Below are 22,883 nucleotides of genomic sequence, written 5' to 3'. Positions count from 1 at the left end.
AGCATACAAAGAGTAGTGGCTGGAGACTTATTTTTCGAGAGGGTGAACGCCAAAAAATGTGGGGAAAATAAAGGTGACGGTGCAAGGAGACACTAAGGCATTTATAAGGAAGATAGAAAGTACACTGAAATAGAAGCTAAAGAGGATATACGTTTCTCCTTTTTCTCTTCTCCTGTAGCTTTTAAATTTTTTAGCATAATTGTGTTTATTACTCTGCTTGACAGACAGGAAGATGCCATATCCATTTTGTCCATGTGTCCCATAAATCATATATTGACAACTACCGTACAAACAAAAGCCGAAGAGCATAATAGCAATGTCAAAGAATAAAGAAAGATATCTCAAGGGGTTCAATGATAGTAACCAAACACACTTAGTATTATGATAAGCACCATCAATCTGATATAGCGTATCTCATTTACTACAGTCTACAATAGAAAATATCCCATCCTCGTAATGGATCAAGGGGAAACAATAAATTTCTTAAACATGAGTTCCAATACTAAAACATACATCTTAAAGATGAGTTATCAAAAAAGCAGTACACATAGCACAGGGAAAGTATAACCATTATTGTAGGATTTTTATAGTGATTCCGTATTAAATTTAATATATTTCCTACTACTGCAAGGAATCGATATGGCATAGGCAGAAGAGAAAGAATGACATTATAACTATGATTAATGAAAAAAAAAAAAGCATGGTTTACTTACATTGGCTGGATTCATTGAAGGGCCGGTATAGACAGAACCGGAAACAACCAATGTGACAGTGACCACAGAAAGTAGCAACATCTTCAAAACTGGGCTACGAGGACCCTTGAGTATGATAATAAGGACAAGAAAGGAGATTACGAAAGTCAATACCCCCTCAGCGATAGCTCCAGTATGCACGTCAACTTTTAATGAAGGCCCTCCAAGCATGTGCTTGTACTGATGTGGCATGACCTCGTTAATGGCTAGTACTCCACCCACAGCACCGAAAGCCTGTGGAAGAAAAGAGAGATGTATTTTATATGTAATTTTTATCATTAATTAGGATTTTTATTTATTTATATTAAGCAGCCTAGAATCATTTTGGGTTCTTTTCTATACATCCATAGGTTGAGAGCGAGGTATAAAGTGAGTTTCTTTTTTGCAATAATGAGCAAAGCAGATTCTGTTAGTTAAATTGCAACAGCAGAGCAGTCAGCAGATTCTTAAATGATGCATTGCATAGTTTTGATATGGGCAATAAGAATTGAACAAAACTGAGTAGAGAGAGAGAGAGAGAGAGTGAGTGATTAATTAGTAAGGAAGGCTTCGAGTTTAGGGTGAGGTGACCTGAGCAGGGAAGCGGAGGGCCATGGAGAGGAGGGTGTCGGCGCCAAGGCCGGCGGCGTAAAAGGAGGCAGTGCCAGTGGGGTTGAAGCTGGCCCCACCCAAGGCGTCTCCGAGGAAGGTGAAGACAAATACAAGGACGAATACAAGGGCGGTGGTGATGAAAAGAGGCAGCCATGGAAGGTCCTGAACCCCAACCGCATTTGCGATGAAGCTGGTGGCTAGTCCAAGCATCGATGCGCAGGAAATCCACAAGAAGGTGAGCACAGTGTCTCCAACAGCTGCCTTAATCGCACCCATCTCTTCTGATATATGATATCTGATCTCTTTTCTTCTTCGTTGTTGTCTTTCCAAATAAAAATATGAGCAGAGCGGATGTCTTTGCTTTGTCTATCTATCTGGTCAAAGGCAGAAAGGAAGACACAATCAACATTCATTCAAGATTCAAGGATATCCAAGATTCAAGATAAAAGCAAGCAGCCTTGTTGGAGTTTATAATAATAAAATAATATTCAAAAAGAAAATTGACAAAATAATTGAGTGAGAAACTAAAGCGCGATGATTCATATGTAATGGAAATGTAACTGACCTAATGAAATGATTAAACAAACTGGTTTGGAGGAGAGGAGACGATGGAGATCCCAGCCAGACTGATGTAATGAGACTAGTAGACGGTTATAGAATTATCAGGCAGAAGAAGATGTTTTCAAATCCTGCACGCTGTTATTCACCTCACCTCACCAACGCCTCTCTCTCTCTCTCTCTCTCTCTCTCTCATACTCAGTTGTTGGAAATGTACTTTCTCACTTCACTACTAGGATTGGGGCAGTTGGGTTGGGCCCATGTATTACTTTCTATCCTTCGCTGTTGCTGGACCTTTTCATTCGTAAAAGCTCTTCTTCTTTTTTATGAGCAAGGAAGACAAAGCCCCACAAACAGAAACAACTACAAACAGGGAACCAAGTTTTGAGTCATTTTATATTACTAGACCAACTTCTAAAAACCACTGCTAAAAAAAAGGACTTCTTAAAACCCCTGGCAGATGTAAGCCCAATTTATGCTTTTTGGCTTATGTGGATTCCACATAAACAAAAATAATAATAAACCACTTTTTCTAAATTAATTAATGATAAAATCAAATAAACAATTTGGCTACTACTTTTTTATTTATTTATAAATGGTGACAAAAATTTATTAGATCAATGAAAAGTACAAAAAAAAAAACAATTATTGTAAAGGGAGTCATCTCATTAGCAGCAGACATAGGTAAACTTTCTCCAGTCGAAGAGCTGAAAAGATATGTAGAGAAAAACTCAGCAAACTCAACAAAGTTTGTAAAATTATGAGAGAAAAATAACATATACAGCTAAATAGAGTTTCTAAACTTTTTGAACAAACACGATCAAAACTAAAGAACTTAAATAACGCTGACAAAAAAGAAAAACAAATGTCGTTAATCTTCCTTTAGGACATAACGTAGAGAGCACCACCTAGTCACTCAATGGGCTCTGTTTGTGCAAATTTCTCACAAGAGAATATTCGTGTGTAGATCCTTCACCTTTTGAGATTCCTTCTCTCTCTTTCTCGGTTCTTACGAAACAAATAAGATTTAAAGACCACATCCATTGGGTGTTAGCCAAAGGCCTTCCGACGTCTAAGTTAGTTTGATTGAATCTTTAAAAAACAATAGCTAAAAAAGGTACGGAGTTTTTCTCTCACGGGGAGAGCCGGGTGGCTGGAACCATGTGTGGCGGCACTTGGCCGTGTGGGAGAGACGAAAATTGGAGAGGCTGGCAGCTAGGGGGGCCATTGGCTAGAGAGAGAGAAAGAGAGAGAGGTTTCGGGGATATTTGCTTGGTTTTGGAATTACCTCATGTGTTGAATGTGGCTATGTGTTTCGGGGAGATTGTGTCAATTAGAGATTTTATTGGGAACAAATCACTAATTGATGATAATATCTCCAAAATAAGATAATATCCTAAATTGGTGATATTATATTTTAATTGGTGATTATATTCCCAAATAAAGATAATATCTCATATTTAAGATAATATCCCTATTTTTAGTATCAATTAATTGGCCAAATAAATGAGTTCAATTAATTGACCTAGGAGATATTCTTCTTATCCACAAGGCACCTTGTGATTGGAATATTTGCTCCCACACCCTCAACAAACTAATGAACAATATATCTCCCATGACCAAACAATAACACCTCAAAGAGCAGGCCCACAAGATGAGGCACAATCAAAGCCATCCCAAATATGCACTGGAATTCGGGTCGAATTCTGTGCGTGTCCGACACTTGGCAAATGTCAGGCACAAATGACCTATTTGCCCTTCTGCTTGCAATTTTAACCTTGACTCCTACCGAAATTTCGGCAAAATCTCCCCTATATTTCGTTCAATCCCAAAACTTACACCTGTCAAAACGAATATAATTGTCCAAACAACCAACAGCCAGCACTTCAATAAACATTCCAATAGTCCCAATCTCGCTCAAGGGCAATATATCAGAGCAATTTTGATAGTTTACGGATCACTTAATTGTTTTACATACCAACACTTTTGAACCAGAAGGCGCGGAAGTCAAGATGGCCCGGTGGTGGATGTCTTGTGCATGTTACAGCCTGGGGGAGCAAAACAGTTGAAAGTGTGAGTGGACCAAAAATAAAGGTTCATAAAATATCTAAGAATATACTAACCCCCTATTGTAAGAATAGTGAAATAAATCTAAATACGTATTCTGCATTTAAAGCATACTAAACTCAAGGCATTATATGTAAATCATATTCGAACTCAATAATGCTCGCATAAAAGCAATGAAATCAAATACAGTTGCGTAAAACTGAATATTTAAACTATCTTTGAAACATATTAAAATCAGCGCAGTTACATATTTATAGAAACATATGTAATCGCTTTCAAGAGCAATAAAACTTGCACGAAAGCATTGAAAACCAAATTCGCATAAAAGCACTGAAATCAAACCTGCATATAAGCAATGTACTCAAAACTTGAATCAAATCACTGCAATCAATCAAAACTACCACTCGGATGTACCCCTGTAATTCCGTCAATTCCCCTGGCAGGTCTCGGCGACACACAGTCTATCCGAGCCGCAAACTGGCAGGATACAGGGGACTATAGTCAGCCTGATCCGCTGGCAGGTCTCGATGACACAAAGTCAACTCGAGCCGCTCTGGCAGGATTCAGGGGACCGTAGTCAGCCTGATCCGCAATCCTGGCAGGTCTCGGGGACACAAAGTCAGCCGAGCCGCAAATCCTGGCAGGTCTCGGGACACCAAGTCTGCCGAGCCGCAAATCCTGGCACTCACGGTCCGAGCGTCCCAGAAACTCGTGAGGCAATGTCAAGTGCACTGACAGAACTGTAAATAGACTGGATGTCCGTAGACATCGGTCCAACTGAGGGTAATCACCATAACTGGGTACATGGTGGTTTAACATAAACTATTTTTTTTAGAAAAGTCTGATAATTAACTGTAGTTTGAGAAATCTGAGATAGGCTGCTATTTCTGTATCATAAATCTCAAAGTCTGCTGTCTATATAACTTTAGCATGTTCAACTAAGCAGTATATAAATAAAGATATTTTACGGCACAATTCATGTTTGGAAAACCTCCAATAAAACTCATTCAAGATCAAGTAATGAAATTTATCCATATAAACTCAATTATAAAAACTCATTTAAATAAAACCAGTATAAAATCATTTATATAAACTCATTTATATAAAATCATTTATGGAAAAAGGTCCACTCACTCCTGGTCCGGGCTCGCTAGACCTCCTGAAGGTCTCTCCTGCGGGTCTGCCTGGTCCCGGTGCCTGGGTAAACCATCATGAATATTCAATTAATAAAACTGCTCGGTATAACTTTTTAAGTAAAATCCTGACCCCCGACTTCTAGAAATGCGTGCACTAACTTTAAAGTCATTTTCCTGCCCACTTAGGTATTTCAGATATTTACAATCGGCCGAAAAGACTCAAGACTTTATTAAGCGATAAACTTTCACCTTGGTCGAGACGGAACCCCGTGGGGTCCACGACCTCCAATGACCAATCTGAGAGTTCCTTTAAGTTCCTCACGTTTAAGGAACCATGTCTTGCAAGTTTGGTCTAAAACTGACGATCGGGTTGACCACGATCGTGAAATCATAAAATTTCCAAACCCTAGCCCCAGGGTTCGCGATTTCGGAGTATCCTGGACTTCGATTCACGATCCGTCGACTCCTACACGATTTTGAAATTATCTGGAATAACATATCCCAAATTGAGCACAATCCAACGGTTCGGTAATATTGAATCCGGAAATCGCACAATATGAAAAATCGGTTCGGGGCTCAAACGGAATCCAAATTGAGATCCGCAAAATCCTACGCACTTGTGACAACATAAGGATCGCAACAAGACACAGTGACACTACACCACCCTCACCCACGCGCCCCAGCACGCGCCGGCAGCGATGGGTGTCTAAAGTGATTTCGGCTCGCCGGAAAAACTTCAAACCACGGCTCCAAACTCCTACCCTAGGTAAAACACCATATTTGGAGCCACTTTTGTTCTTGCACCTACCCCAAAAAGTGGCTGAAAGTGGCCGAAAATCGGCTGAAACTTCAATCTCAAAAATCCGATGGCTACACTACGAATCGATCTAATTTGACCCAACAGGCAGCTAGAACAGCTCGAGAGGTTCAAGATCCATACCTGGGTCGACGGAAATGGTGGCCGGAGGAGGGAGATCGGCGGCGTTGAAGTTTCGGCGAGTTCCCGTCGGTTTTCTGTATTTTCCGGCCAGCACAAGCCGTGCCGTCGACGGGGAATGGTCGGGAAAGTAAGGGGACTTGACGGTGGTTCCATCGCCACCGGTCCAGTGGCCGGTGGTGCCCTGTGGCGGCGCCAGTAAGCTCTGGAAGGCAGGGGCCAGTCTGTGAGCGCGAAGAGAGAGAGAGGGCTGATCGGTTTTTATAGATCCTACTTCGCAATATTTACGGTTATGTCACTAAGACTCTTTTGACCATAACTCTTTCGTTACAATTCCAATTCGGGCCCACTACATGTCTATGAACTCATTTCGCCGTGCTCTACGCAATGACGCAAGCGGAATTGTCAAATTCCTTCTCGATCAAAAAGTCACATTTTTCTTAATACAATATTACGATGGCAAAATTATCTTTTCGCAAAATTAAATATTCCTAAATTATGAATTTTTAGTTTGGGATATTACAATACAACATATCTGCCAAAAAAAGAGTAGATCTGCATAAATATGCCAAAAACTAGACAACATTTAGGATCTCTCTCTCTCTCTCTCTCTCTCTCTCTCTCTCTCATAACCCAAAAGAAAAATTCTTATTTATTTATTAATTTATTTTGAAGAAAGACGATTTTGCCCTCAACATATTTTATTGGGAAAAAGTTGACTTTTTGACCAAAAAAGAATTTGATAATTCCACTTACACCGTTGCGTAGAGAGCAACGAAACGAGTCCGTAGACATGGAGTGGACTTGAATCGGAGCTGTAACGAAGAAAATACGGTCAAAATACCGTGAAGGGCAAAACAGCAATTTAGACAAAAATCAGATTTTTATCTCTTCTCTCTCTCTCTTCTCCCTCAGTTTCTTTCTCCTCTCCCTCTCCTCCCTTCAGCGCGCGGCCCTTCCCCTGCAGATCGATCGAGCCGCCGCCACCGGCCACCCCAAGCCACGGCGCCGGTACCAACCTGACCGGCTCGACCTCGCCGTCACGTCCCGACCCTACCCCGCCACTCGCCGTTCGCTAGTCGCCGGAATCGGACGAAAAACCGTCCGGTTTTGTCTAAACTTCAAACCCTTCGTTCTCCTTCAATTCTCCTCCAATTTTATCGAGTAAGGTATGGATTTCTACCTATTTTTCATGCTCTAGCTGATGGTTGGATAGGTTTGCATCAATTTTAACCGTAGATCGCCCAGTTTTCGATTTGAAATTCGGTCGAGTTTCGGCCTCCGTGATCGGCCATTTTCGGCCAGTTTTTAGGGTAGGTCCAAGAACAAAAGTGGTTCCAAATGTGGTGTTATACCTAGGATAGGAGTTTGGAGCCGTGGTTTTGAGTTTTTCCGGTGAGGTGTTATCGCTTTGGACACCCACCGCTGCCCGCGCATGTGGCGGCACGTGGGAGAGGGTAGTGCAGTGACACTGTGTATTGTTGCGATCCTCATGTTGTCACGAGCGTGTAGGAATTCGTGGATCTCAATTTGTATACCGTTTGAGCCTCGAACGGATTTTCCATATTGTGCGATTCCCGGGTTCAATACTGTTGAGCCGTTGGATCGCACTCAATTTCAGACATGTTATTCTACATAATTTCAGGATCGTGTAGAATTCAACGGATTGTGAATCGGAGTCCCGGATACTCCGAAATCGCGAACCCTGGGGATAGGTTTTGGAAATTATGCGATTACACGAGTGTGGTCAATCAGACCGTCCAATTCGGACAAGACTAGCAGGATATGGGTATTTCTATGTGAGGAACCTTTAAAGAAACCCAGATTGACAATTGGAGGTCGTGGACCCCACGGGATTCCGTATCGACCCGTATGGCAGTTTATCGCTTAGTGAAGCCTCAGGTCTTTTAAGACAGTCTTACTCGTCTGAAATGCTTAAGTGGGCATAGAATTGACTTTAGAGTTAGTGCACGTATTTCTAGGAGCTGGGGGTCAGGGTTTTAAATTAATACTTTTATTGAGCAGTTTTATTAATTAAATATTCATGGTTTAATCAGGCACTCGGGGACAGACAGACCCGCAGGAGGGACCTTCAAGAGGTCCAGCTAGGTCGGACCAGAAGTGAGTGGACTTTCTTTCATAAATGATTTTATATCAATAAGTTTATATAAATGAGTTTCAGTATTGATCTTGAATAAGTTTTATTGATTGTGATTTTCCCTAGCATGATTTGTGAAGCGAAATATCTTTATTTTGTGCTGCTTAGTTGAATATGCTAAAGAGTTATAGAAAGCAGAGTTTGAAATCTATATCAGATAAAATAGCAGCATAGTTTTAGATTTGCCAAAATACAATTATTTATCGGACTTTTCAAAATATTTTATTTTAAACCACCGTGAGTACCCAGCTACAGCTGTTGCCTTCAGTTATGCCGATGTCTACAGACATCCAGTTTACCATCAGTTTTGTCAATGCACTTGACATTTGCCTCACGAGTTTTGGGGACGCCCGGACCGTGAGTGCCAGGATTTGCGGCTTGGATTGACTTGGTGTCACCGAAACCTGCCAGGATTGCGGATCAGACTGACTACGGTTCCCTGAATCCTGCCAGTTACTGCTCGGGTTGACTTTGTGTCACCGAGACCTGCCAGCGGATCAGGCCGACTGCGGTCCCCTGAATCCTGCCAGTTTGCGGCTCGGATAGACTGTGTGTCGCCAAGACTTGCCAAAGGAATTGACGGAATTACAGGGGTACACTTAGGTGGTAGTTTTAAAGTAAATTCAGTGCTTTCATGCAAGTTTTATTGATTTTAAATGTGATTGTATATATGTATATAATCGGTGAATGCTTTGAATTTAGCATAATTCAAATACAGTTTACATATTCAGCTTTACATAATTTTTTTTTTAGTGGGGGTTATTATGTTCATATATTGTTTTCGAGAACTCTATTTTTGTCCACTCACACTTTCAAATGTTTTGCGCCCCCAAGCAGTAGACGTGCACAGGAATCCACCACCAGGCCTTCTCCTAGCTCCCGCACCCCTATGTAATGTAGAATTTTGTTGTAAAACGCTTAATTTCTTTGTATATTTTAGTAACTGCTCTGATATCTGGCTATAGTTGGAGACCAGAACTGTTGGATACCTTGTTTACTTATTCTGGCAGTTGGATGTAAATTTATTTGCTCGTTTGACTGGTGGAAATTTTGGGTTTTGAACAATTACAGGGGAGACTCTGCCGAATTTTTGGTAAGAGTCCAGGCAAATTTTAAATTTTAGTTTGTAATTGGAAGGGTAAAAAGGTCTTTTGTGCCCGACATTCGCCAAGTCTCTCTCTCTCTCTCTCTCTCTCTCTCTCTCTCACACACACACACACACAAAACTAATATTAGGATTCTTAGGAATAGGCGGAAATAATATGACGGGTTTTTAATTGTAGACGTCCCTGAATTTTGCCTCAAGTTGCAATTGGGTCCTTGAACTTTTTTTTTGAGGCAGTTACATCTATTAACTCCACAAATAGTTCCAATTGGGTCCTACCGTCCAACTCTGTCAATTTGTCCGTCAAAATAAAGGTTTAAAAGTGTCATTTTGAGTTTGTCATCTATCATCCACCCCAACTCCAACTTCTTCATCCATCATCCACCCCAATTACCCCACCTCCATCTTTAGACCCTTCTCCACCAGGGACGGAGCAAGAAAAAAATTTCAATGTGTGCATCTCATTAAAGCTTCACAATGATAATTGGCGATCAACACTCTTTCAGTAGTGGGTGAAACCAAATGCAAAGTGATCCTAATTGAACTATAAAAGAGAAGAATAATATTATTTTTTTCTTTGAGCTTCATACTTGTTTTTGCTTTGACAGATATGGAGTGATGGAAAGTACAAGAGCATTGAGCATAGAGTTGTGACAACCGAAAGTAAGGAAAGGCTAATTTTTTTAATCCTCCTCTTTCTCTCCCTTTACCCAACCCCTAGCAACCACAACCACCTTCACCTCAATCTCTTTACCCATCCTCTCAAATTCAAATAGCCATTAGAGCTTTATGATAATTCCAGGAAGCCACACCAGTGGCTTTGTTCCAATCAAAAACATGAAACATATAATAGAGAAAAAGAAGCATAAAATCACAAATGGTATACCTTATTAAATTCAGCCATGGAAGAACGAGATCGGAATTTGCAGAAATTGCAGCGGAAAGCAAGAATCATGAGGTACCATCCTGGCAGCCTCTGGCTAGGTCTAGGATGGTCCTCGAAAAAAGTTCCTGGACCTAATTACAACTCGTAGTAAAATTCAGGGACCTCTACAATTAAAAACCCTAATATGACAGCTACTTAGACAAACGTAGAACTAAAGGACAATTTATTGTTGGTGATTTTGTTTACTTGGTTATTCTGTGTATTTGAGATCATGGTCGGGTATGGGCCCCAAAGGAGTCGGCCTACGGCCCTGGACCAAGAGGCCCCAAAAAAGTTTAATATATATTATATATAATTATTTAGGCCCATATAAAAAGTTATTTTTTTAATAATTCAAAAATATAAGAGTCCAAATAAAAATGATTTCAAATCTTTAACAATACAAGGCCTCATTTTTAAAAATTATTAATTTTCTTTGGAGTAGCTAATATGCAAATAATCCAAAACTTCCTTCAATAAATTTTTTTAGTTTTTCTAGTTTGATGGTTTTTGTTGTTGTCGACAATATGATGTTTTTATTTTATTTTTATGTTTTATGATTTTATGTAGTTGAATGAAATTATACTATGTTTTAAAAAAATATATACGTGCTAAAAAATCATTTCCATGTTAAACTATGGTTACATACAAAAGGTCTCATTTTAATTTATAGCCCTGGGTCACTCAAAAGTCAGGGCTGATCGAGCTTTGAGATTGGTGTCATATTAGCACAAATCCTTAGCTTCACATTCATTCCATGTACTGCAACCTAATTAAGTTTAATGAACACTGATATGTCGCATATTGGTTGGCCCAACTATTGTTCCATTTTTGTCATTGCTTGTTATCACAGATAAACATCACCATTCCAAAGAATAGGCTACTTGGGAAGAATACTATAACTTTGTGCATGCCAAAAGTATTTGTGGGCTTTTGGTGAACACTGCGATGCCCTAGGTTTCTAACAGGCTATACTTTGGCTGCTATGGTTTACTTGTTGGTCAAGAAATGAAAGATTGGACCCTAGAATGAGCTCAAATACTGGTCTTTCTCAAGTGCGTTAGGTGTGTCACTATTAATGTTTTACTCTCCTAGTAGAAAAAGGTGAAATGTGGTGAAATGTTGTAGTGAATGTATTGCGCTCATTTGATCTTAACCTCTAACCAAAACCACTGTGCTCCAAATGGGGAATCTGGCTTGGATAGGTTATTTTCTAAGCCTCAACTAAGAGGACTTCAATATTTCACTTGCTATGGAATAAAACTGAAAAGGAATGGAGATTTTAACTAGATATCGGACATGAAGTACAATACAAGTTTAAAGGTAAAAAGTGTTTGATGAATACGGTGCAGTTACAAGAAAGCAAATACAAGTCCAAGTATACCTAAATAAACTCAAATGAAAACAATAAAAGGTCTAACAAGGCCTAGGGGAACCATATTGGACATAAACAACTTTTCTCGGACACCACTGTAATCTACTTGAGATAGTACAATGTGTCCGATGAGATTTTGTCAACAATATATGCAGTATATATAAGATGTTACATATACAAATTTGATTTTAAAGATGCTGAAATTGGTGACCAACTTATAAAATCATACCAAGCAATAAGGTTGGCAGAGCATTAAAGTTACAAAAAATAGCAATGTAATTCCAAGGAGTTGTCAATTGAGAATTAAACAAATTATATGTTTGGGAGAAGTTCCAATCAGAAGTTGTCAACTGGGAACTCAAAGAATATGAGAGGATTTGATTCAAGTCTTGGCTTTGGTCTGCTATGAGATATTTTGACAAGGTGTTTGAGTCGAGGGGATTTGAATATTGTTCAAATTGGTTGTTTGTTCTTGGGATTGGCTGTCCTTTGGATCGTAAGTTCTGCTTCCATTTATAGACTCCTTGAATCTTGAAATTGCACGTTTGGTAAAGAGATGTCTCACCCTTGTGCCTGTTCTTTCTTTGCAGGTACGATGGACTTTGATTTTACTTTGATCCACATGTTTAGCTGTGTTTTACCAAGTTGATGATGATGAGTCTCACGGTTTAAATCGCATTTAATGCTGTTGCTCAACCAAAATAGTAATAGAGATGCCGCTTGTGTCTTCTTAATTTAGTTTTCTAGCTCTGCTTAAGTGATACTAAAATAGTAATAGAGATGCCCAGTAATCATATTTCCATGAATAAAAGAATGAACCAAAACAACATATCCAACTTCAAAGATGGAAATTTGACCCAACCAAAAAGAAAAAGAAAAAGAAAGAACAAGTCCACAGATGAGACTAAACAAACAGCATTAACATCCTCCCCAAGGCCTCAACACAAGCAATTGAAGCAACACACAAAGTACTGCTAATTGAATTCAAGAATTAGCGAAGCTAGTGGCAATGGGGATGACAATGACAAGAATGAGCAGGAGCAGGATTATGACTCCAATACACATCCACTTCCTGCTGCTCCTCTGGTATCCCTTGGCAGTCCTCAGATGTTTGGTTCCATCCTTCACATAGTGGGAAGCGTTCATGACATGGTGTTCAATATCATCCATCTGCTCTCCCTGAGCCTCCACCATCACAGCCATGTCTAAGAATATCTGATGCAGCTCCAGCAGGCTCTTCTCAATCTCCTTCGCCGCGTCGTGCCTGTCCTGTATCTCCACCACAGTTTCCAGCACCTTTCCCCTCCCATGCTCTTGTATGGCCTTCCCAAGAAACTCCTCGCCGCCGTTTCCATCTCCATTCGAGATGATCTTTTCGATAACCTCCTCATCCGGGTGCTCTCCAGTCACCGTGAAGTAGCGTCTCCCCACAGTCTCCTTGTACTCGGTCATCATCCTCTGCCTCAGGCCCTGGAAATCCATCATAAGCTCCTTGAGCTTCTTTCGCAGTCCGTTGGTGACGGCAATTCTGGTCCTGTAAATTGGGGTGCCTTCTTTGTAGGCGGAGAGCCTCCTGTTGGCGGCGTTGGCGCGGTCCATGTCCTCCAGCTGAGATCTGATAGTCCTGGTTTTCTTCAGCACCGTCATAATGTCCGCATTAATTCTGCTGCGCAAGGACTGCAAAGCCTCAGACTTGTGGAGAGACTTGCTCTCTTCGTTGGCTTGCTGTAGACGGCCCAGAATGTCCCGGACAGAACCCATCTCCTGCTTCACCTTCTCGGCCTCTTCCAAGAACAGACCAAGGTCGGTGTGCATATGGGTCGTGGAAGATGACATCTCCACATTATTATGCCCAGCTTCAAGGTCCAAATCTTTCATAGCCTCTTTCTTTAGATCCACATAGTTGGTGAAGGATTTTGTCATCAGGTCGTTCATCTTTCTTGCCTTTTCTTTGCTTTCCCTTTCCTTTCCTTTTAAGTTTGTTGGAAGCCAAAGATCCTGCATTTTTAATTGATTTGTACAAATTAAACAAAACTAGGTTATATTATACCCAGATTTAAAAATTGCCTTTTCAATTCATTTAACTAGCTACTACTAGATTATATTATAAAGGAAATTGTTGGAATGGATTAGTTTGAAGAGAATTTTTGCCTACCTTTGCCAAATACAGAGTGGGAGGAGCTGCAAGCGGGAATGAGCGAGAATTAGGCAAGAAATCAATCAGCTGCAAGATATCTCACTCAGGTTCTTTCTTCACTTTCAAATGAAATGCAACGAAGAGCTAAGCGGATGACCAGCTTTATCACAATGGAATTTCTAAACGGCTATATTCAAGTTTTAAAGAACTCTGTATTAGAAAAGTAGCCGTTGATTGGCAACAAAAATTTAAGAAAAGAGCAAAGTAGCCGTTGAGATCCCAACGGCTATAATTCAAATATAATCCGTCAGCTGAGGAGAGGTGAGAGGAGGTTTGGGCTTCGCTTAACCATAAATAAACCAAGTAGGTACTTCACTTTCACTTTTGAGGCCCATTCTCTACTAACATCTTTCTTGGCCCATAAAATCTTCTGAGGCCCAGCTATTTTTAATTTTGACGAATTGCCCAATTGCTATGCCTGTTTCTAGAGCCCACTGCTTCTCTTTTCATTTTCTTCTTCTGTGCCATTTGAGAAAAACAAGAAAAGAATTATAAGAGGAGAGCTGTTTTTGTGTTTGCAGTTTTTCTGTTGGAGTTTAGGGTTTAGTAAGAGGAGAGGTTCGACAATTGATTATGTTTGCTTCTAGAGTTTCAAGAATCGGAGTTTTGATACTCAAACAACTCTCCGGAGGTGTGCACTGAAATTTTCAATTGTTTATTTAGCTAATGTCTGTCTGTTGGAAGCTCACCTTGTTGAAAGAAATCCCATTTTTTTCTCAAGTATTTTTCTTCTACTTGTCATTCTCATATGGTTGGTTCCAATTGCATCCATCTTTTGCAATCTGCAGGCAAACCCACATCCATAAGCAGAGCAGGATATAATACGAGCAGTTGTTACAACCAATACTTGCAACCTCTGGTCAGTTTCCTCCTCTGATAGAATTTGCTAGTTGGTGTAACCTTTTGTTTCTTGTATTCATCCTGGATGCTTAAGTTTTAGGTATCAATCAGTACATCATGAAGGGTTGAAGAAAAAGAACATTTAAACAAAACCATTTAATGAAATGCCACAAATTGAATTATACTGGATCTTCTTGTTGTTTTTTTTAGTGACCACTTCTGTCTTCGAATAATGGGTGGTTGTCGGCAAAGTTTACTCCTTTGAGAATTATAGGGTAGGAAAGGAGAGCCTGAACCATATATGCTTTCTTCTTTCATTTCTTGGTGGTGCTATATTAGAAACCATTACTTGTTCTCTTACATTTGACATTTGACATTTGACATTTGAGAATCCCAAGTGATATTAACTACTATCTCTCGTCATTCTTTTCCTCTTAATGTCACGTAGTTGCATGATTCTTTGTTATATGGTATAGAATGAGATACTCTTTTAGATCTAGGACACTGTAGAGTGCCTTGCAAATTTTGAAGTTAAATGGACTGTATCCATTCCAAGATAAGTTTTATTTGTAAAAGGGTGGTCTTTATCATTATGAGTGAATTAGTCGTGTTTCATTCTGTTGCTAAATTTAGGTCAACATTTAAGAACAATGGAAATAAATTTAATAAAACAAAGTCGGTTTAATGATATAATTTTGGCAAGCAATTTGAGAATTACCAAGACCATTTTAAATTCTAAATGAAGGCATATATGACATTTTCAAATTCTTCATATTATTTTAGGTATTTTCTGAAGAAGGGAACTGAAATCATATTTGAATTGTGATACGTGGGTTGAAGGATGATTAATGTGAAGTGTCGAGTAGTTTTACGTTGATGTATTTTAGTAGAATGAGCTTGCGTAGGTGCATTCATGTTTTTGTTCTTATATTTGTGGTTTCTTTATCTTATGAACAGTTTGATCAACAGTCTGAAACTAAGTTGTCGCGGGGAGCCATATTTCACAAGCATCATCTTTTTTCTACTGTTAGTGCCAGCGATTCTTCAAATGAAGGGATTGAGCAGAAAGAAAAGTAAGTTCTTTTGGTTTTAAATGGTTTAACGCTAATGCATTAAAAATTGGGATCAGTAATAATGTGAGGAGATAGATTCAGGGGAGTACAATAATAATGAGAGAAAGCAGTCAAATGCACATATTAAACATATATTTCCGCATTTATTTGTGCAAAATTAATTGCAAAATGGTTTAGCTTTAGCAATGTTTTTCTGTATGTCAATTAGGAGCACCTCATGGCCCTAATTCTCCTTTGAGTTGAGATCAGCGGTAAGATTATTATGTTGTTTCTTCACACACAGATGATTTATTTGCAGGATATCTGTGACATTTGTTGATAAGGATGGAGAGGAAATACATATTAAGGTTCCTACTGGAATGTCTATGCTAGAAGCTGCCCATGAAAATGATATAGATCTTGAAGGCAAGGTTCTGGTGCTTATTTAATATAGTCTTTTTGATCTTAAACCCAAGTCTGTTCCATCAATTGCTATTGTCCTCTGGACAATTGTTTTACTGGAATCACTTGTTTAAAGTTTCATCATTTTCATGCATCTTTATACTGATTGTACTGTGATAGCACAGGCCTTTGTCAATTAGATTGGCAAATGCTTAATGGTTGCTTTGGACTGTACATTGGGTGACCTCCCTTCCCTCTCACCTGTATTGTTGCATACTTATTCCTTAAAATGGATTAGACTTAGTTGTTTGGAACCACAAGAGAGATAGTCACTACTATGTCAAATAGTTCTTTAATCATATTTGCAGAATCTGATGCTCTGTTGCTTCTCTCATGTCAGGAGCGTGTGAAGGTTCACTTGCCTGTTCAACATGTCATGTGATTGTGATGGTATGTTGTTTACGTTACAAAGAAATATGCTTTTTGAACTTAAATTTGGTTTAAATAGAGTTGAAGAAACATCCTGCAGGATATGGAGCTAACTGTAGAATCATCCTACAGGATATGGACTATTACAACAAATTAGAAGAGCCAACTGATGAGGAAAATGATATGTTGGACTTGGCCTTTGGGCTTACGGAAACGTAGGTTAACAAATTTTCATGTGGAATTTTTCTTGCATTTGGTTCATACTGAAATTTATGTTTGTGACATTGTAGTTCTCGCTTGGGTTGTCAAGTGATTGCAAAACCTGAACTTGATGGAATTCGTTTAGCTATTCCTGCTGCCACCCGAAACTTTGCTGTTGATGGCTATGTTCCTAAACCACACTAGAAGATGCTACAATGATTCTGGAAGAGTTGATTGGATGCTACGTTTAACATCCCAGTTTTGTAACTCCTGTATTTTATTGGACCAATGAGCACAACTTGAGTCCTATTATTTATTTATTTATTACTATTACTGATTATAGGTTTGGAGCCTATTCTCCAACTCTCTCTGACAATTTACAGTTTGATCTCCATAATCTAGGGTCAGTTATTTTTATTCGGTTTTTGTACTTGGGGCCTGTAACCGCTTTTTGACCATCAAATTAGCTTTTGATAACTTTTGGCAGAAAAAATAAGTACTTCTGGTTCACAAAAGCTCTTTCTAAGTGCTCTTTATGAATCACTTTCAAATATATATATGTATATACAATTTCGTTATCTTGGACCCCTACTTGTGGTAACCCACCTTTAGATTTAATCCAAGGTTAAGAAAAATTTACTTTAAAATATCTTTTTTCTTTTACCTTTTAAATTTCACTTAGAAGGCAAAAACTAAAAACTAAAAACCCAAAATCTGTTCTTCTTCCTCCCGCTGCCCCCCCCGTTCTTCTTCCTCACGTTCTGCTTCCACCCATTGTTGCCATCACTCCTGCACTGTTCAGAAAATGCGTACAAAGAAAAAGTTATATAGTTCACAAAATAAAAAATAACACAAACTTAATTAAAATTCCCATATATGGGTTCATGATTTCAAATCCGAAAATTGAGTGAAAAACTGAATAAGAACAAGAAACTGATCTTGTTGAAGTGCGAGGGAATAAGTCGCTTTGGATTTTCGCTCGCTACGCGGAGTCGGAGTTGTTGTTGCTGCAATAATGGGAGGAAGCAGAACGTGGGGTCAGCGGGAGGAAGAAGAACAGATTTTGGGTTTTTAGTTTTTTCCCTTTTTGTTAAGTGAAATTTAAAAGGTAAAAGAAAAAAGATATTTTAAAGTAAATTTTTCTTAACCTTTGGATTAAATCTAGGGTGACCATAAGTCTCTTAGATCCTAAAGGTCCAAGAGAACGGGACTATATATATATATATATATATATATATATATAACTTTCTTCCAATATAAGCGCTTCTAAAAATGCACTTATGATAGTGTTCTACAAAAGGGTTGCTTGTTTGCTTATTATGGCTCTACTTTCAACTAAATTTGGAATTGACCAATCCTTGCTTGAAAATCTTTTTTGTTCTAAAACACTTAAGAAATCTCCCCTTCTTTCTCTTTGACCGGTAGGCTAGCTATACTAATTGGTCACTCATCGTGCAACAAATTCCGACGGGTCAGTTAGCTACTCCGACCTTCCTTTCACGACGACAAATTCCAACAGGTCAGTTGCTTACTGAAATATTTCCCTTCGCAGCACAGGTTGGTGGGTTACTCAAATCTTTCCCTTCGTGGCACTGTAATTTAAAGAATTATTAACTTTTTACAGTTGCTTAAAACTTGATAATTAGTTGGACCTTGTAATAATCTTGTTTTCTTGCTTTAAATTTCATTTCTAAATAGTGAGCTAATTGCAAGGGGCTTGTAGCTCAAGTGGTTAAAAGTATTTATGACAGGATTCGACTCAAATTCAACTTTGGAATCTGTGTCGAACCATGTGCGTGTCCAACACCTAGCAAGTGTCGGGCACACTTGACCAAATTGCTCTTTAAACTAAAACTCAAAACATTCTGTTAAGGTTTGACTTCTGCCAAAAATCCGGTAGAGTCTCCCCTGTAAATTGGTCGTTTTCCAAAATTTACACATGTACAAAATGCAATTCATATATCCACAAGCGTTCAACATGCACAATGTTAGAACACACACAATCCAACAATAAATTTGTGTGGCATCAGGTCTTACAGAATTCCTAGGGCAATATCATAGCGTACTAATTAATTTAATTTACAAAGTAATACGGTTATAGTAGAATATCCTAAATAAAGGAAAAGGATGAGTGGTGGGTGATGAATGCCCGGTGGTGGTGCTTCGATACTCAATTACTGCCTAAGGATGCAAAACATTATAAGTGTGAGTGACAAAAGTAAATTTTGCAAAATATAATATCAACATACTAACTCCATTGTTAAAACCATTTGAAAATTCATTTAATCCATGTTCTATATTCGTACAAAAATTAAACATGCATATTTTTATTCATATAACCGTTCATACATCCAATCAATTCATCAAAACCATTTGAAAGCATTATTAAAAAAAAAAAAAATCCTTTCAACCTAGGTGCACCCTTCATAAATCCGTAAATTCCGTACTTTTCTATTTATTTCCCACATTATACCGTCAATTCCAAGTGTCACGTAAGCGACACCTCCTCGCAGAACTCGAAAACACAAAGTTAAACTCAAGCCGCATTTCTTGCAGAACTCAGAAGACACTTGGTCAACCTGAGCCGCATTCTTCGCTCCTCATGGTCTGGGTATCCCTAGACTCGTCGGGTAACTGTCAAATGCGCGTTAACCTGACCGAAGGCAATTAGGATGTTTGTGGACATCATTATATTCGAAGGCAACAATTTATTCGAAGGCAACATTTTGGGTACCTATGGTGGTTTAAATGACAAGACCCGACCCAAATTCTACTTTTGTGCAGGCCACAAATGACTTAATTGCGCTTTCCTTCAAAGTTCGATAAAATATTAAGCTTGACTCCCACCGAAAATTCGGCAGAGTCTCCCCTGTAATTTAATCAATTCCCAAAATTTACACATGTCAAACAAGCATATATATATACAATCCAACTTCTAGCATGCGTATATATATACATTCCAACAACTCTAAATTCTAGGGTAGGTTATCAGAGCAACCACTAAGAAATTACAAAAGGAGTCAACTCATTCAAGAAAAGTCCTACATCAGAAAGGGGGAAGCGCAGGAAGTGGGAATGGCCCTGTGGTGGATCACTGTGCATGTCTACTGCCTGGGGGCGCAAAACATTGAAAAAAAATGTGAGTGGACCAAAAATAAAGTTTTAGAAAATAGCATAAGAACATACTAACCCTACTGCAAAAACAATTATAAAAACTGAATCAATATCCTCATATATACTCATACTGAACTCATGCATTCATATTTATACATATAACACCAAACAATATTCTTGCTGAAAGATATTGAAGTAAAGCTCAACCTACCACATATGTATACTTGTTTATTCTCCCCAAAATCCTTAATTACTATCTATTCCTCGTGTTACCGTGGTGACACACCCTCGCAGAACTCAGGTTAGCCTGATCCGCACTCCTCGCAAGACTTAAGGGACACTAGGCCTACCTGAGCTGCATTTCTCGCTCTCATAGTTCGAATATCCCTAAGTCTCGTGGGGCAAAAGTCAAACATGTTGACTTAACCAAAGACAAACTAACTCCTTTAATCTTAAGACTCCGCTGCCTTCCTATCTGATTTCTGAAACCCTTAATTCCACTATTCTTTAAGTAAACACAACTCGGTAGCAATCAAACATAATACTCAATCATTATCAAATAATGAATTTAAATTGCACAAAATCATTTATGAAAGCAAAGGTCCACTTACTCCTGGTCCGAGCTAGCTGGACCTCTTGAAGGTCCTTCCTGCAGGTCGGTCCGAGCCCGTGTGCATGATTAAAACATCATGAATATTTAATTCATAAAACTGCTTGATAAAAGTATTTATATAAATCCCTGACCACGGCTCCTAGAAGTGCGTGCACTAACTTAGAATCCTTCCTATGCCCACAAAAGTTTTCCTTACATTTGGAATAGTTGAGAAGTGCCTCAAGACTCAAAAAGCGCTAAGGTCCCAAAAAGTCAACCAGGGACTCTGTGGGCCCACGACCTTACAATTATGATCCAGAAGCTCCTAGAGGTTTCAAAATACCTAGTACACAAGTCTCGAGAGTTTGATATCGATCAAACGGTCAGATTGACCACGATCGTACACTTAGATAATTATTGTAAACCTAACTCTAGGGTTGGCTTTTTCGAAGTATCTGGGACTCCGATTTGCGATTCGTCAACTCCTATACGATCATGGAATTATCTATATTAACATGTTAGAAAAAGACTACTATCCAACGGCTCGAATGTATCGAAACCGGAAGTCGCACAATAGGCGAGATTCGTTTGGGGTTCAAACGTTATCCAATTTGCAATCTGTGAAATCCTACGTGCTCGTGAGGACCAAGGGATCATTTTAGGAATAAAAATCCAATTTTTTGACAAATTATGGTTTTGCCCCTTAGTGTAATTTAGTCGTATTTTCTTCAATACGACTCGGATTTGGGCCCACTACGTGTCTACAGACTCATTTCGACGTAACCTACCTAATGGTACAAGTGAAATTCCCAAATTCTGTCCTGGTCAAAAAGTCAACTTTTTCTTAACTAATATATTATAGGGGCAAAATTGTCTTTCTCTCTACTAAATTAATAATTGAAGAGTATTTAAAGACCAGGTTGTTACATTAAAAACCTTTCTTGAAAAATTATAATATTGTTTCTCACTCAATTCTTAAATCCTGTTACCATTTTCTTTTTTACTTTCCAAGCCATTCACATTTAAATATAAACAAAATTTTATAAAAGTATTTGAATTCAAACTATATGCTTGGAAAGAAAAAACCATAAATAATTCATTCATGATCAATTAATAAAATTTTACTGCATAAAATTTCATTTATAAAATAAACTTTCACTCACTGTGTGTCCGATTTTGCCTGATCCTTTGAGGGTTCTTTTTGAAGGTTTGGTGGAGCCTGGGTACCTATTTAAGAAATTAAAACATTTAATTAATAAAATAGCTCAACCACAAGTATTTAAACAAAACCCTGACCCTCGGCCTTAAAGTGCGTGTGCATAACTGAAGAAAGTTCCTATGCCCATTTTCAACAGTTCTGATAGTCGGAATGGTCTGAAAAGATCAGAGATTAAGTATACGATTAAATTCTTATATTGGTCAACCCGGTCCCTCGTGGGGTCCATGACCTCTGATTAATATTTTGAAAGTTCCTATAGGTTCAACAAAGTTTAGTAAACACGTCCTGCAAGTATAGTCCAGATCGAGCGGTCAAATTGCTCACGATCGCACGATCAGACGGTCACAGTTTATATAATCTTTAAATTATTGAATAGGAGCATCCGGGATTCCGATCCTTGATTCGTGAGTTCCTACACGATTCTAGAGGTTCCTAGATCAACATATTTGGAAATGGAGTCAATCCAACGGTCCAAGCATATTGAACCCGATATTGCCTAATATGCAAAAATTCATTCGACCATCAAACGATAACCAAATTCGAATACGAGCGTACCTCATGCTCAGGATGTAATAACCCAAAACAAAATATCTAAAAAGAAAGAAAATATCTAAAAAGTAAGGAAAATATCTTTTAGCAAAAAGACAAGTTTGCCCTCGCATATTTTAATGGGGGAAATTTGACTTTTTAATTGAGAAAGAATTTGGGAATTCCGCTTACGCCGTTGCGTAGAGCACGGCGAAACGAGTTCGTAGACACGGAGAAGACCCGAATCGGAGCTGTAACGAAGAAGATATGGTCTAAAAACTTTGAAGGGCAAAATGATAATTTGGTCAAAAAGTCAGATTTTTATCCCCTCTCTCTCCTCTCCCCCGTCAGTTTCTCTCTCTTCCTCTCTCTCTCTCTCTCCCGTCGCACCCTAGTCGTGCGACCCTTCGACTTCAACATGACGGCCCGGCCACCACAGGCCGAGCCGATCTCTGCCGCGGGTACCATCGGGTCCGCCTCCCTTTCGCCGTCAAAACCTGACCGACCTCCACCCTTGGGCCGCCCTGAGCTGATCGGAAAACCATGTTTTCCGACGGAGGTTCGTCCGAGTCCACCCGATTTTTCCAGCTCAAATTTCTCCTTTGTTTCTCCACCAAATCGATCGAGTAAGGTATGGTTTCTCAGCTATTTTTCGTGTTCTAGCTGATGGGTGTATGGGTTTCGATCGATTTTAGATCTAAAGCG

At 39.0% G+C, this 22,883-nt stretch overlaps 3 protein-coding genes across 6 annotated transcripts in view; 1 reads left to right on the top strand and 2 right to left on the bottom strand.

The window, feature by feature from the left end:
• LOC117634788 (aquaporin SIP1-2) overlaps positions 1–3,196 on the bottom strand; it is a 6,476-nt gene extending 3,280 nt beyond the window's left edge. The window contains exons 1-4 of one of the 4 annotated variants that reach the window (XR_004586836.1): positions 2,810–3,195; positions 1,909–2,264; positions 1,323–1,717; positions 714–986 (exon numbers count right to left, since the gene is read on the bottom strand). Coding sequence is in view for 2 of the 4 variants with exons in the window: in XM_034369009.1 (XP_034224900.1) it covers positions 714–986; positions 1,323–1,619 (570 nt within the window). In the remaining 2 variants the exon portion in view is untranslated. Of the gene's footprint in view, positions 1–713; positions 987–1,322; positions 1,718–1,908; positions 2,265–2,809 lie in introns of those variants that run through there. The other 3 variants (XR_004586837.1, XM_034369009.1, XM_034369008.1) reach the window with 3 other exon arrangements.
• A 9,177-nt stretch (positions 3,197–12,373) lies between these two features.
• Positions 12,374–13,948, bottom strand: LOC117634720 (syntaxin-related protein KNOLLE). The gene is made up of 2 exons (XM_034368916.1): positions 13,760–13,948; positions 12,374–13,602 (listed from the first exon to the last, which is right to left on the bottom strand). Exon 2 carries the CDS (start codon positions 13,537–13,539, stop codon positions 12,589–12,591), a length of 951 nt encoding a protein of 316 aa, XP_034224807.1. The 5' UTR covers positions 13,540–13,602; positions 13,760–13,948; the 3' UTR covers positions 12,374–12,588.
• A 239-nt stretch (positions 13,949–14,187) lies between these two features.
• Positions 14,188–17,202, top strand: LOC117634719 (2Fe-2S ferredoxin-like). Its single transcript, XM_034368915.1, has 7 exons — positions 14,188–14,432; positions 14,590–14,660; positions 15,599–15,714; positions 16,013–16,119; positions 16,496–16,545; positions 16,657–16,739; positions 16,815–17,202. The coding sequence occupies exons 1-7, from the start codon at positions 14,375–14,377 to the stop codon at positions 16,927–16,929; spliced, it is 600 nt and encodes a 199-aa protein (XP_034224806.1). The 5' UTR covers positions 14,188–14,374; the 3' UTR covers positions 16,930–17,202.
• Positions 17,203–22,883: the final 5,681 nt, after the last annotated feature.

The sequence above is a fragment of the Prunus dulcis genome, chromosome 7, assembly GCF_902201215.1.
Source record: "Prunus dulcis chromosome 7, ALMONDv2, whole genome shotgun sequence".
Lineage (NCBI taxonomy): Eukaryota > Viridiplantae > Streptophyta > Magnoliopsida > Rosales > Rosaceae > Prunus > Prunus dulcis.
This window is presented reverse-complemented; position numbering and strand designations above follow the sequence as displayed.

Coding starts and splice junctions, on each gene's coding strand:
- LOC117634720 (XM_034368916.1), bottom strand. CDS start 13,539: ATGAACGACCTGATGACAAAATCCTTCACCAACTATGTGGATCTAAAG.
- LOC117634719 (XM_034368915.1), top strand. CDS start 14,375: ATGTTTGCTTCTAGAGTTTCAAGAATCGGAGTTTTGATACTCAAACAA. Junction 15,715..16,012: donor GGGATTGAGCAGAAAGAAAA/GTAAGTTCTTTT, acceptor ATTTATTTGCAG/GATATCTGTGACATTTGTTG. Junction 16,120..16,495: donor AAATGATATAGATCTTGAAG/GCAAGGTTCTGG, acceptor CTCTCATGTCAG/GAGCGTGTGAAGGTTCACTT.